Source organism: Terrapene carolina, unplaced genomic scaffold, assembly GCF_002925995.2.
Source record: "Terrapene carolina triunguis isolate 2854851 unplaced genomic scaffold, T_m_triunguis-2.0 Scaffold558, whole genome shotgun sequence".
Taxonomy (NCBI): domain Eukaryota; kingdom Metazoa; phylum Chordata; order Testudines; family Emydidae; genus Terrapene; species Terrapene triunguis.
The window spans coordinates 6924497-6940616 of NW_020664909.1; the positions used below are offsets into that span (position 1 = coordinate 6924497).

The following is a 16120-nucleotide window of genomic DNA, read 5'->3' on the forward strand; positions in this document are numbered from 1 at the left end:
CAAAACTGCATGAATATCCATAGTTAATCAAGAAGAATGTTTTCCAGACTACACTTGATGTCTCTTAAAATGGTTCAAGTTGCTCTGTCAGTTCTGCTGCTTACAGGTAAGCACTTGGTACTGTTATTCTGTCATTGTCTTATTTCATATGAAGGAGTTAGACAGGAGAAGTGGTACTGCAGGCATAGCAGTACTAAAGCAGAGGTGTTCTAAAAGACTGAAGGGTACAGCAGAAAGAGCATGGGCTGGTGGCTTGAGCACAAGACTAGATAACAGGAACTCTGAGTCAAAATCCTGACCGTGCTCCTTGTCTATGGCTTTAGGCTAATCATTTAGCCTCTCTCCTCTTTCCCATCTTTAAAACAGGGATAATACTGCTTACGTAGCTGGAAGAGGTTTTCTGACGACGAATGGGTGGTTTGTGAAATGCTAAATGCTTATTATTTTTAAAAATCATTCTGCAAACTTTATTCTTACCTTACCTTATTGCTAGTTATTGAGAAAACAAATAGCTCATATGCATGCATGGTCCAAATTGACATAAGAAGCTCATGAAAAATCAAGAATAGGACAAAAGTAAATGAGGCTGTCATAGTTAGAACTATAAAGGCAAACAAGTAGGGCCAAATATTTGAAATTTGAGAACCTTTACCCAGGTTTAGTTACCTAACAAGAAATGGCCAGTATTTCGGAGCTGCTGAGTATCCACAGCTCCAAGTGAATTATTCGGTTATTTAGATTCTTCAATATTGATATAAGTGCCTACATCCAAATACAAATATTTTGGCCTCGGTTTATATTTTATGAGGCTTATATTTCAAATGTTTACAAGTTACCAATTTTACAATAAATCAGATCAAAACTTAGTTTTATATCTTTTGACTTGATCAATGATCTCAAATCACAACTTATGACATAGGGTGCATAACATGCAACTCAAAGGCAGTCTGTGGAATCCTAAAATGCATCCCATAGCAACCCTCTTCCTGTAACTGAAAAGAGTCATGTCCAATCAGCAAGTTTTGATCTCCGTGAAGTTTCACGTGATCGCTCATAGTTAATGTAGCTGAGCTAAACTCTTACGAAAGCAGCAATTTCTATATTTCTCCAAAGGGCTCAGTATATTGCTCCCAGCCTTCAGAAACTCTCAGAGGAATTGACAATGACTACAGATAAGAATCAAATCCAGATTTCTCTTGACTGCAGAGCATTATCAAACCCCATCTCATGTTTGTCATGAATGTGTCTAGCACAAGATTAGGACAACTGAAACAGATTTCAAATCACAATGGATTTGAAGCTGCAAAATTCTGGTCCACGTTCTTGAATCTTCAGTACATTTTTGTGTGTGTGTGGGGGGGGGGCAATATTTGAAGCTGAGATTCTGATATGGTTTTGGCTCATTTCTAACTTTAGAGAATAACCCTAAGCAGCAGCATTCAGTTTACCTTTTCAAAGTACTCAACACGTCAGCATCAGCAACGTTAACAGGACCAAAGGGTCAGAGGTTGAGAGTTCAGCTGTTGTAATCCAGGCAGTGCTAGCTTGAATATCTGATATCACAGACAAGTCTGCTTTTTAAATCTGACATTCTGACCAGGCACATTCAAAGCTGATGGTTAAAAGAAATATTACGCAAAAAGAGAAGGATTGGCTCCATAGCAAGTGCAGACTTTACAAATTTTAAAGTTCTACTGCTGCACATAACTACTTATGGGTTTTGAAATAATGGCAGACATGCAAAAACAAGCGGAAAAATCAGAAAATAAGGGAAGAAAAAGTAGCTTTATTTGCTAATGTGCATGGAAACCAATTACTGAAACATTGCTACCCACTGACACATTGCTTTAAAGATTAAAATGTATGGGGTAAATATCAATGGTCAGAATAAATCCTAGACTTCAGTGGAGTTGCACAAGGGATAGATATAGTCCCAGTTGTCAAAGCTTGCCAATTAGTAGTGAAATACTAGTGCTGACTTAAGATCTGGGAGCTGCATCCTATATAGTCAAGATTTTCAAGAGTGGGTAAAGTTTGGATCCCAGGTCCATAATTAGACCTGGATATAGATGGCGATTTTCCCGTGAGTGTTAAGCACACAGCAGCTCCTATTGCTCAGCACTTCAGAAAAATCACACCTCTATATAGGTGTGTAACAAGGCTCAGGAGTTGAGCTTTAAGCACCTATTCTTAAGTCTTTCCTTTTATTACTATAGTTGTACTGGGATCCTTGTAGCCTGGAGTTCCGCCAGGTGAACAAAAGGAAGTCTCTTTTGTCCACTCCTGGGATTTGTGCTCAACTGGCAATCATTATCTGAAATCTATCCTTGTGCAGCAGATTTAAAGTCCCACTCAGGACTTGTGTTAAGGGTTTAAACACAAGTTAAACTAAGAGCTACACTCAAGTTAATTTTACTCTCTTTGCATATTTGACCTGCCTCAGTTCATTCCATCCTAGTATTTAAATCCAATTAATTTTCCTTTCCACAGCCAAGTTTTGACCTTCCAGGCTGGATTGAGTACACATTCACTAATTGAACAGAGATGACAAGAGTCAAACAGATTCTCTTGTGACAGACTGTACTCTTATGTTCACCACTTTTACAAAGCTATGATAAATTTTGTACCAAGTATGCCTTGTGAGGTATCATTTGAAAACTCATCATTCAATGATCAGTATTGTCCTGGTAAAATATGTGTGGCAACATTATACGTAACATTGATGATGTTATTAAGGCATATTCCAAATCTGGGGAAGCAGCCCAAACCAATTCCTCAGAGACAAAAGGAAAAGTGATGCCTCAGCCAGGTGTCAACAGAATCAAATGGACTATCACCTAGGTAAATGGCCATTATTTGGCAGGAAGAATGGTATGAACCAGACATTTACATCTTGGCAAGGGAACAGCTGGGGGTTCCTGTGTGAACAGATTGGCTACTCCGAACCCCAGCTGGAGATGATTCTCAAAGCAGAGGAAAAGAAATAAAAATGATGAACAGAGGACACAAATAATCTCTTTCCCCTCATCTCCACGTATGGCATCAACAACATTTGAAAGACAAAAGGAGCATCACTGAACTGGGGGAGGGGTCCTGGCTGAAAGATTCAGCCAGACTGCTGTAAATATGTGGTGAAAGAAACCTTGTAGCTTTAAATTCACTTAGCTTGTTAAGTTTGGTATTAGTTTGTGTTCTACCTTTTATTTCTTTGTAATCAATTCTGATTTTTATGGCTCATTACTTGTAATCACTTAAAATCTATTTTTCTATTGTTAGATAAACTTGGTTTATCTAAACCTGTGTGTGTTTGGATTGTAGTGTTTGGGAACCTCCTCTTGAGATAACAGGATTTGTGCATATCATTTTCTGTTAATGAAATGATGGACTTTCTATGAGCTTGTGTTGTCCAGAAGGAAAGAGCTGTACAAGGACGTATATTTTTGGGGACAAGTGTGAGACTGGGAATTTCTTGGTATCACTTTGCAATACAATTCAGGAGTGGCTGGCTAGAAGCACTCATGTAACTCAGCTGGGAGTAATTTCCATGCTAGAGGCTGTGTGTGACAAAGGCCAAGAGTGGCAGCTCTCACAGCGAAGCAGTGTAAAAGACACCCCAGGTTGGAGAATTGAGGGGACACAGCTCTTCAGCAGTCCAGATTGTACCCTGGGGAATGTCACATTTCTTCACGGTCAAATTTAATCTTGTGCCAGCTTTCACTAATCCGCAATGAGATGCTCTGAAGACACTGGGACAATAGTGATAACTATTGTTTATATCTCCAGGGAAGACCAAACTCTCTGCCTCAGACAGTGATTATAAAAACTAAGCCACCAAGCATGACTTGATGACTTTAATAAGATTCATTTTAGGTGTGGGAATATTTAGTGAAGTCTTCCAAAAACATGAGTGATATATGCAGGGAATCAAACATTCAACCTGGTAAAAGCTGCTGTAATCCTCACAGCAGCTCACTCCTCAAAGATGTTCCTTTTATCTTCCCCTTCTGGCCATGACTCTATATTATTCTTACATAATATTTTCATCCTGAGGGAAAAAAGAAACAGTAACAGAGTAAAAACGTACATATCTAACATTGTTTGACCTTCTTACTACTGACTTATCTTTGTTTCACTGGAACTTTCAATATTCGGTGTCCCTAAGGATACTATTATGCACTGTGAGCAATTTCATTGACTCCTATCCATCACACTTGCTCCGGCTAACTATGTCCAGTCTCACAGCTGGATGCTCCAACATTCTGCTCTTCTAATTTTGGGGCAAGTATGCTGCTAGATTTGGAATTGCATACAGCAGAAAGTTCTTAGGTAAGACTTGCATCTATAAAATACTTATTTGAAGATTATAAATTCTTTTACAAACATTAATCAAGCTGTTCAACAAGAAGAGAGGAATTACACCCATTTTACAGAAGCACAAATTGAGGCATAGGTTAGGGAACATGTCTTAAGATCATACAGGACGTTAGGAGGCAGAATGGGTATGGAAACCAGATCTTCTGACTCCCAATTCTGTGTCTGAACCACAAGACCATCTTTTCTCTTTGTTTTAACAGCATTGTGTGCAGTTGCCTGTTTACAAACAGTCAAAAAGTTCCTTTTGTGTATGTAATTTCTCAGTAAAATGCCCCACTCATTCTTGCACAGGTTAATTCTGCATGAGAAAATGAGAATACATTTCTCATGGAATGGCATTTTCCATTGGCTATTGGTGCAGTCTAGGAAGAATATGTATCCATTAAAATTTAAGCTAATACCTTTAAAACATAGAACTTGCCACCAATGGAGCCAAGATAAAACCTCACTGCCCCACAAAGTAGATATTATATGCTCATTTTTTGAAGAGAAAAATTACAGCTACTCTGTTTATGCTTTTTATTGTAACTCACCAAGAAGTCACAAGTCCAAAGTACTCTTCGGCAACAAAACTTAAGCAACATCAGTGATCCCAACTAACTACATTTTTTCAATGAAAAAGGTTAAGTCTTATGATAGCAATGCACATTATGGTGTTTATTTTTGACCAAAGTTCAAGTATCTCACCACAGAATAGTAATGACGTTTGCAAAATATGTTCAATATTAAAAAAAATAAAAATAAAAATATATGCCTAGATAGAAGCTCATATAAGTTGACTAAGAAATATTACATTCTTGGTAAAAGAGGCTTGTTTGAATCTCTTGAACTCTGGAACAGCCATGTGTTACTTGCATGCACAGAGGCAGAAAATATTTCTCTGTGGAATTTTTCTTGCTTTCAGAAACCCAGGAATAATTAGCTATTTCGTAGTCACCTAAGAAACAGCATTTTATGCTTAAAACTGAGACAATTTGCCATGGAATATGCATTAGTTCATCTGCATAGTTGGTTCAATTGAAGAGTAGTTTTATTTGAAGATGACTGAATTTCTGCTTCCTGTTTCTAATCATGTTAACCTACAGTTTGAGCAAGCAAAGTATAAGAAGCACATCAAACGTTGGCTAGAAGACCTGTTAGGACATCCAGTCCATCTTTCTGGCAAAGCAAAATTGTTTGCTCTAGCATTACTACTATTTTACATTTATATTCCAACATCTGAAGATCAGAGCCAGATGGGGCCCCATTTTGCTAGCCTCTGTATGAACAATGACATTTTCTCTTCAATTTTCCAGTCTAGTTTTCAAGCGCTTTTTGGCTCTGAAAAGCAGCAGAATTGTAAATATAAGCAGCAGTTTTACTCCACAAATCTGTTCCCTGTACATGGTCTTGCTAGTGACAAATGAAGGTTTTTATTCCAGTTAGCCCAGCAGAACTGACACTGCTGGGTTAACTGGGAGGGAGTGAGCTGGATTCTATCCATTATTGTGCATAATCAACATAAGGGTTTACTAAGTTCAAATCAGTTTCCCTGTACAAATTCAGTAGAAGCCATGGAGTTGGATACAGGTCAGTGATTCCATAGTTTGGCCTGCAGAACTCCTATTACTGGATGCAATGTGCAAAGAGTACAGAACTCTGCTTGAATCTATAGTCTTGTGTACACACAGAAGTTGCACCAGTTTAATATAAAGTGTTATTTTAAACCAATTTAGCTAAAATGGGGGCAATCCTGTGTATGGACACACTTATTTCAGTTTGAGTGACTTTTTTATTTCAGTTTTTAAACCAAGAGTGTCCACACAAGTTTGTACCAGTTTAACTACACTGGTTTAAAATAACACTTTAAATTAAACTGCAACTTTTTTGTATACACAAGCCATAAGATCTGAAGTTAAGGTTGCAGAGGGAAAGGGAAAACCTTTTACTATACTAAGGGTATGTCTACTCTACAGCAGCACAGCTACAACACTGCAGCTGTACCACTCTAGTGTAGACGCGTCCCACATCAATGGAAAGAGTTTTTCCATCTATGTAGTTAATACATCTCTTCAATAGGTGGGAGCTAGTTCAGTGGAAGAATTCTTTCATGGACCTAGCTGCATCTACAGTGGGGGTTAGTGTCAGAAACTGATGGGGATGGTCAGAGCCATGGCAGTTGGGCTTATGGTTGGAACCAGGGTTTAGAGCCGGAATCAGGAGTCCAGAGTGGGGCTGGAACAAGACCAGAGTAAGAGCAAGGCTGGAGCAGGTTAAGGCATGTGGAGTCTGTTACCACGATCAGGCAGGGGAGAGTTCGAAGCCTTGAAGTGACATTGAGCAGACTGAGCTGCTCTTTCTCCTGTGAGGCTTATATACCTGCCCTGAGATTCACTAGATCAGCACCTGACTTGTGGATTGGTCAGAGCCTACCACAAGCATGACTCATCAACACATGGGGTTTAATCAGGTTCTAGTTCACAGATGACTCCATCACCTTACAGTTAGGATGACCTAACTCCGTTTCACATGGTACAAAATTTTTCACAGCCCTGAGCAATAGCTAGGTTGAGCTAATTTTTAGATGTAGACCAGACCTAAGGTGGAAATAATGAGACAAATAGAGAACCCCTCTTGTTGAGAGGAATTCTCATTTCACAGAGAAGATGACCTGCATCAGGGAGGGACTGAAAAGTCTCCCCAGAACGAGCTGAGAGCAAGACCAGAAACACAACACCTCTCCGTCTATGAACTAGGCACATTCACCAAGTAGCTTCCATGGAACCACTGATGGAGATCAGGGCCACCCCCTGTGACAGACCCCTGCCCATCCTGGATAGTAAGACTAGAGAACACATGTATTTGCTATAGTACTAATAACTAGAGTAATAAGAGAAAGGGTTGTAGAAGACATGAAAAGGCAGAAGAGGGAAGGAAGGAGGGGCATGGAGGGAGAGGAAGAGTGTTTTGTATTGTCTGGTCTTACAACTCGGACATGTTGTGACATTGGGTAATTCTATTGGCTAGCCTGTGACATGTGTGGTATTTGGAAACAAACAAGCTTTAAATCATTTCTGTTTTTGTACTTTTCATTGTCTATTTTTTAATGAAAATCAATACAAAAATCACTCACACGCCAAAAAGAAAAGAAAAGGGATAGTAAAGTCTAGATTACTTTTTGCTAGCTATGTTTTATGTTTTGTATTTCTCTCAGAATTGATAATGATCAGTTTAAGCAATTCCCCTTTCTGACTCTCCCTGGTGGACTGTTTATGTTACACACACAATAAAGTGGAATGATTAATTTTTAAATAACTTCTCCCATTTGGATTTAAATGAAAACTTGCAGAAACCCTTCCACAGGAAGTAGGTTTGTAAAATCTTACTTTTACAAAAACCTAAACTTGTGGTCTAATTTGGATTCAAATATTCCTTTTGAACGAGCTCTAATACATTGGTTTAGGGTTAACATTGTTCTGTGAAGGAATGACTCATGATTACAAATTTATGTGAAGTGTAAGTTCTAAAATAACACACAAACATTATGACATTGCACCACTTCCATTTCAGGTGTATTGGGAGCACCGTTTGTGTCTGAAGAAGAAGCAAATGAGTTTATACGACTTAAAAGACAAACACCATATTCTCAGAATTATTGGGATCCAAGCAACAGCCAGAATGCATGGGGTTACTCTCTGGCTGAACAGGTATTTTTCTGATAACTTCACACTGTGTAAGAGATTGGAAATATCTATGTTGCCTTCTGATTGCCTGTTTGCAGATATGGTACTGGCTTTTAAAGGGACACCAAAATTCCATTATTACTGAACTCATTCCTGGAAAAGTACTAGCATGAATAGTTCATGGTTACATTCTCTTATGCTATAGTCAATAGCTTCCTTATTCATGCCTCTAAGAATTGTAAAGTTGTTAGATGATGATCTGGCCAGTATTATCTGGCACATTTCCTCTTGCAATAAAGGGTTTGTAAAGTGAAACTCCCCACCATCACCATCTCGCTACAGACTAATCTTGTTCTGGTAAACTGTGCTGGATTCATAGCCTTGGAAACAGATGGCTTCTAGCCACAGCTATGGCACAGGCAATGCTACTGCAAGTTTACATTCATCATCCACACCTTCCTTTCGGTCTGGCTTCCAATCTCTGTTGACAATTTTCCTGTACTCCATCACCCAGCCTTGCAATGCAGATGATCTTCAAATTCTCTTTCCTTCTGCTCCGGGAGCCAAGCTGTTATCAAATCTCATCAGCTCTGAACCAACATCTCTAAAATCTATGACTTTCCTCTCCATCCTGACTTCTAGGTGATCCCCAGGCCTTACTCATCTCATGCCTCGAGTACTGACCGCAATCTCCCCTTTTCCGCCTCTCCCAAGGGACTATATATATTGGGGCCCTACAGGGGACTCTTATTTATGGTAGAGTGGAGGCAAAACTCAATTTAGTACGAAACTCAGAAGTTCGCTTCAGGTTTGCATGTGATTTATTGTGTGTGAATTTGAAACAGCAAGCTATGCTACAGTTGTATAATCAGATCCATAGCTGGTTGCACAGCTTTCCCGTGGGCTGATTTTGCAGGCACCTTTTAATCCATGATTGAACATGTTCAGAATTAGGATCTATCTGAGTCCTCCTATATAATTATCTGAGCAACTTATGCCATGCTACAAAAGCTATTTGAACATGACTCTCATATCAGGTTAGGTACGGTTCTACCAAAAGACCTGTAGTCTATTGAGGTTGTATCAAATCCCGTAACACCAGCCATTTTGTTCTACTTCAGGTTAGTGAATTATGGACGGCTTTGAGAACCAAAACACAATACTACATGGACTTGGGATCTTTTGCCTTTGATCCTGCCACTGCGCGGTGAGTTTTGTCTGAAGACAGTACTTACCTTAACAAAAGGGTGTGTATAAATAATTGATGGAGGAGATAATAGCACTCACAAAAGGATCCTAATGGCATAATATTATACTGTGCTGAGTTTCCCCATGTCTTAATTGCAAGAGATGTGATTAGAAAATAACTCTTTTTTGAAAATTGGAGTGAAAGAGGCTTTACTAATTTTACTGGTTGTTTGAGTTTAAATATGATGAGTCAATGCTGCTGGGTGGTTATCATGATATTGTTAGTCTAATAGAGTTTTAAAATGCATACAGCTTTTTGTATGGGCTTTGTTTACATTTTGAGAAATAAAATAAACAAAGTACTCAGAAGTGACCTTTGACTTTGGATCTGACACACACCATTCAGATAATGCTGATAGAAAGCAGCCCATTGTAGAAAATGAAAGGAAGGAAGAAGGAACAGTTTTTTTCCTGCATAAATTTCAGTAGTGCAATTGTATTCAGTGTAGAATAAAAACATGATTGATCGAAATGGAGAAAAAGATAGACATGGAAGTATTTACAGATTGGTAATTACATGCAATAAGTCCAGTGTCTCAAATTGTCATATGAAAATTTTGAGGAGAATGTTAAGCTGAACACTTCAAATTTTTAGTGATTACAGTAAATGTAAGGAATAGTCTCTAAATAACAATGATGTTTGACATGTATAGTACCACAAGAATAATAAATGCTTTACTTGTACAGATTGCTTTTCAAGGGTAGATGTCACAGCCCTTTACAAAGGAGGTAGTTTTAATCCCATTTAGGAAAGTGGAGGCACTGAGAAGTGAAGCGATTTGCTCAAGGTCACTGACACAGGAAGGAATATAATCCCTGCCTCCAATTTAGTCATGTGGCCTATCTTCTAGATTTTTTAATATAAAAGACGACATGGGCAGATGTGTTATAGTGGTGGGAAAGAAAAAATGGAGGGTGGGTGGGAATTCTATTGCTCTATTTCCAGTTCTGCCACTATTTTGATGTATCTTCACATGTGTTTGTAACATGCTTAGCACAACTGGACCCCAAGCACTGAATAGGGACAAGTGCTATAAGAAACAAAACACTTTAATTTTTAATAAAAGCTTAAACCCTCCAATATCAGGGCTCAAATCATTAGGAAGAAATCTACTCTGTGGGCAGGCTAGTCATAACTAAAGCTGGCTGAAAAATGGAAATTCCTTCCTTTTCTGTATTTATTTATTTATTTTGGAACAAATTGGAACAAAAAGTCAAAAAACATTTCACAAGAAGGGATTTCCAGAAAGTTCTGTTTAGGGAGAAACAAAACAGAATTTTTGAAGCTTTCCAGCTGCCTTGCAGAAAGGTTCTTGTCAATTTCACTTCCTTCTTGCAGGCAGAAAGCAAAATTGACCAGAGTCTTCCACAGGGACAAGTGGGGCAGAGTCATTTCAATTTTCCTGATTGGGAAGAAAGAAAAATCGGTTTCCCCTGGAAAACTGAATGTGTGAAAAGGGCCTTTTCTGTTAGAAAATCATTCAGATGGAAAGTTCCTGACTAGCTCTAATCATAAGTAGGGTCCTACCAAATTCAGCGTCCATTTTGGTCAATTTCACTGTCACAGGATTTTAAAATTCATAAATGTAATGATTTCAGCTACTTAAATTTGAAATGTCAGAGTGTTATAATTGTAGGGGTCCTGACCCAAAAAGGATTGGGGAGGGGGTCACAACATTATTGTAGGGGGGGTTGCGGTACTACTACCCTTACTTCTGCGGTGCTGCTGGCGGTGCTGCCTTCAGAGCTGGGCAGCTGGAGAACGGTGACTTCTGACTGGGAGCCGAACTCTGAAGGCAGAGCTGTCACCAGCAGCAGTGCAGGAGAAAGGATGGCATGGTATGGTCATGCTACCCTTAGGGTATGTCTTCACTACCCGCTGGATCGGTGGGCAGCGATCGATCCAGCGGGGATCGATTTATCGTGTCTAGTCTAGACGGGATAAATCGACCCTCAAGCGCTCTCCTGTCACCTCCTGTATCCAGCTCGGCGAGAGGCGCAGGCAGAGTTGACGGGGCAGTGGCAGCAGTTGACTCACCGCGGTGAAGACACCACAGTAAATTGATCTAAGTACATCGACTTCAGCTACGTTATTCACATAGGTGAAGTTGCATAACTTAGATTGATCCTCCCCTCCTCCCCACAGTGTAGACCAGGGCTTAGTCCTGAGCTGGTGCCTGCAGAGCTGGGCCCTCAGTCAGCAGCCACCATTCTCTGGCCGCCCAGAAATAAGGGTGGCATGGTATGCCCCCCTTACTTCTATGCTGCTGCTGGCGGGGCTCTGCCTTCACAGCTGGGAGCTCAGCAAACAGACACCACTCTCTGGCCATCCAGCTCTGAAAACAGTGCAGAAGTAAGGGTAGCAATAACATGACCCCCTTAAAATAACCTTGACACTCCCCTGCAACTCCCTATTGGGTCAAGACCCCCAATTTGAGAAACGCTGGTCTTCCCTGTGAAATCTGTACGGTATAGAGTAAAAGCACACAAAAGACCAGATTTCAGGGTCCGTGACGAGATTTGCATGGTCATGAATTTGGTAGGACCTTAGTCATAATTGTCTACTACTTGCATGTGCCTTTGAAGCTTATGATACTGGCTGATGTTCAGCAAGATACAGGATTAGGTACGCCACATGAGTCCAGTGGTATGGCAATTCCTATGAACCTTAAAAGACACACTCTATACAAACAGACAAATACATTGATGGGTCTATGTTATTTGCAGGCAGAACCTATATTTTAGATTGTAAACTCTTTTAAGCATGTCCTCACTGAACTCTTTCTAATGACTTCAGTGGATGTTAGTTTTAAATTGTGATCTCTGTAGGGCAGGAATTTAAGTTCATCTCTGTTTAAGTGCCCAGTACACTGCAAATGCTACACAAATTAATCTCTGATGCTTTTAGGTATGCACATGAGAGAACAGATATTGAAATTGTGAAACTCAAGAATATCAATGTGTTACCCAAAGTTCCATATTAAATAAAAGACAGCTTTGAATTAATTCAGCAGCGCCTTCCTAATATGACTTATTTCTTCTTTTTTAGGGACCACATTAGGTCTTACATGAATATGTTACAGCAATCTGGGGCTCACCTCCAGCAGCAGATAAGAAAACACAACTAAATCTAAGAAGTTTCATGTATCTGCCAATGTACTGTATGGGGGGATCTTTATCCAGGAGTTACACTTTTAGCTATTTGCCACAACCACATTTACTTTGTCCTGTACCTTATTAAGACATCTAAAGCTGGAACACACACAGTAGCCCCACAAAGTCAATAGTTTGTATTCATCAAGTAAAAAATGTAATGTTAAATCATGCTAAATTGAACAAAATGTGAAGATGACACAGCACCCATAGTGTTTTTTAGTAGGACAGGTTAAAAAATTGTTGTTTTTTTCTTTTCTTTTTTGACTAAATGGATTCCCCCTCTTCCCACTCCCACAAAATAGTCCATTTAAATAAATGTTGCAGTTCTGGCAAGTGAAAACTGGATGTTTTTCACTTCTTTAACTAAAGACTTTGGCATTTTTAGTTACTGAAAACTGAAATTTTGGGGTTCAATTTTTTTTGCTAAACCCAAATTTCAAAGGAAATTTTTAAAAAGAAACACTCTCTCCCTCCTCCTTTCGGTGGGGGTGTGTGTATGAGGGTAGTGAAAATCACGTCAGCTCTAGTTTTCACTGTAGGAAGCAAGAACTTTTAATATTGTGACCAATACATTAGGTGATTTAGAATACTGTTTCCACTTCACTACCTCCCAAACTTTGCTTTCAGCATTGAAAGTGTTGGTCTTGAGCTCTAACGTCCAAAATGGTTGAAGTCCTGATGACCTGAGCAAGCTGCTCTCTCCTTACAGCACATCAATTGTCATCAGTGAAGACACTTATTGGAAGCACCCTGTTTAACATGGACTAGTGACAAGGCATTTTCCATCACAGGTCTCAAATTCTCTCTTCATTCGATCATTCAAAAATACTTGACTATCAGGACACGTATTGTCTCAGGCTTTTTGGCTGCAGGCCTCTCGAAGAATAGCATAGGTGAAGGAGGGTGGTTTTATTGTGATACTTTAGTTTTCCTCCTTGGATTAATAAAGTAGATCATATGTATTGGGGATTTTCCTATAGGTACAAGTACCCAGAGCTACTGTGAAGTGATTGCAAACTCTAAAGAAAACATTAAATCTTTTGAAGCTGAAAGACTGTTTTAGCATTTCTGCATTTCCTATTGCATTACTGTCTGAGTCATATTTTTTTTTAATGTAAAACTAATTATAAACTGCTTCTGTTTTCCCACTGGAAGATCTTGATCTTCTCAGTTGGACATATTTTATTAGACTGGAACTGAAAACACACATCTGATTCTTTTATCACTTACAATACCATGACTTAATTCATACTATTAATCATCAGTACAACATTTCATCCATTCTAATGAAAAGGCCAAGAAATAAACACCAGTAGAGAAAAACCAAAGAACAATTACATTCATTAGTCTCTCATAGGTGATCTGGTTATTGTATGCTTTCTCTCCTGCCTCCTCCTCTTGGCCACTGATCTAGGCAGTAGCCCCCAGAACTGTTGACTTGATGGGCCAGTGGGGGTAACTATTTCGGCCCACTACCATCCATGCTTTCTTCAGTAACAAAGGTAGGCATTAAAACAACAACTGAAGTTCTTTAGTTCCTAACACATGGCAGGAGTCTCAGGGTAAGCACAGTCTTTGCATTTAAGGCTAGGATAGTCACCTAGGGTTGGTAGGTGTTATATGGCCACAACTATGAGAATATGTTGGGGGGGAAAAGTCTCTCCCAAGCCACGCTAAGGCAGTCATGCATAAATTCAATTTCAACACAAATGGAATTGATAGCTGAACTTGACTTTTTGCTTCTACATGGTCATGAACTACATACAGCAGGCTTCATTTTCATGCATTTATTTTACATATACCATTCAGTGTCCCTATCTTGATCCAAAATGTCTGTGACAAGATACTCATTTAAAGAATATATCTCATGCTATTAACCACAATGACAGTGACAGCAAGAGTGAACTATATTTAAAGCAATTTAATAGTGGCTGGTTAAATATACTAGTCGGGGTATTGCCAGAACCACTCCAATTAGAGACAAAAATAAGTTTAGCAATTACATCACAAATTGGAAGTGTCTAGGCTGGCAGCTCAAATAAAAAGATGTAATTATCTACATTTGAAATATGTTCATCCATCATGAAGAGAAACTGGCATTCTTCGTGTACAATTAGAATCTTGAAAACAAATTACAGTAATTACTTCCCTCAGATTATGGAAGACATCTCTATTTCAACAACATACAGTGAAATAGAGAGTAGCTTGCATAGGGAGATCTATCATGAAGAACTAGCTGGTGCAAAAAGGGGTTGTGGTGTGGTGATGCAATAGGTGTCACTCTTCCCTTTGGGTCAAGGCTAAATCAGTGTACCACCATGGTGTTAGAAGGGCCCTGTGCTGCTAGATGAGCCATTTTTCAGATAATAGCAAAAATATTTACTTAACTTGAACTTTCGCTCTCAATGTATTTCCTTTACAGATCCACACAGAGATTAGGTTTTATGTCAAGCAATTAGCTGTAGAAGGAGTCTGAATGTGCTCCTTATTTCAGCATTCCAGAACCAAGGACATACCTGATTCCTTCCCTAATATGAATTACAAGAAACCCATCCTGGAGACACACTTCCTATTCAGCCACTTACTTCTGGCTCGGAGACAGGATTTCATTGATGATCTCACTCCAGTTGCCAGTAGTCCCGACTCTGGCAGTCTCAGCAAAGGTCGAATGAGCATGTGAGCTTCCCTCCTAACCCATACATCTGATCTCTCCAAATCATGACTGGCCAGGGTGGCCAGACAGCAAGTGTGAAAAATCGGGACGGGGTGGGGGGTAATAGGAGCCTATATAAGAAAAAGACCCCAAAATCGTGACTGTCCCTATAAAATCGGGACATCTGTTCACCCTATGACTGGCTTTGTGGACAGCCAATTAGTGGGATCTAGCATAAGGAAGGCTACAATTGTGCTTGCTATTGCTGTCAATATTACAGTACCAACTAACGCCCGATCTGTTGCAATGCCTTGTACAGTGTAAGAGTCACACAGCTTATAATATAATTTATAAACATGAGTGTGACACATAAACGATCTGAGAGAACAGGATGAGATTGAACAGTGATAGGAAAAAGGAGATTGTGCACATTGGTAGTCTATTAGCTGGTTTCTATTGGTAACCATTGCCATGTAAATTATTGAAATTGCCACTTGCTGTTCTAGAACAAAAATGTATAATAAATTAGTCCCATCTCTACAATTTAGAAATTGAGTGGATTATGATTTGAATGAGCCTTCCATAGAAATATGCTTGGGTCATAGTTGAGGCATGCATTGTATTTCAGGCATGAACTGTGCTACTTTTAAATACTAATGCCATTAATGTCTTTGATCTGGTCTTTACAGTGGGTTACATTTCCTAGTTAGTCTAGCCCAGAAGGGACTTGACTTAAAGAGCCACTGAGTATATGTGCCTGAATACTACTACTGTGTTTTGTCATGGATGTTATCTGATCCGCTTTTTGCTTTGCTGCACATCAGAAGGCAGATAACTGCATAATACTAAAGAACCCTTTGTTTTGTTTTTAAATAGGACCACCAATAAACATCTGGTTTTCTTTCACAAACATTTAATGCAGTGGAACTGACACACAAAAGGAAATTTTACCCTTACATTTTATTTTGCACAATGTTCTGAAGTGTTACAGTTTTGCTACATTGATAATGCTTTAAACAGAGGAATA

The 16120-nt window shown here is 39.2% G+C and overlaps 1 protein-coding gene across 2 annotated transcripts; it reads left to right on the plus strand.

Moving 5' to 3' along the window:
• On the plus strand, positions 1 to 15615 carry CUNH3orf85 (chromosome unknown C3orf85 homolog). 2 transcript variants are annotated; one of them, XM_024200344.3, is made up of 4 exons: positions 1 to 106; positions 7924 to 8060; positions 9158 to 9243; positions 12334 to 15615. In XM_024200344.3, exons 1-4 carry the CDS (start codon positions 37 to 39, stop codon positions 12410 to 12412), a joined length of 372 nt encoding a protein of 123 aa, XP_024056112.1. In that variant the 5' UTR covers positions 1 to 36; the 3' UTR covers positions 12413 to 15615. The 2 variants fall into 2 exon arrangements, with proteins under 2 accessions (XP_024056112.1, XP_024056113.1); XM_024200345.1 differs by lacking the exon at positions 12334 to 15615 and having other exon boundaries at positions 9158 to 9247.
• Positions 15616 to 16120: the final 505 nt, after the last annotated feature.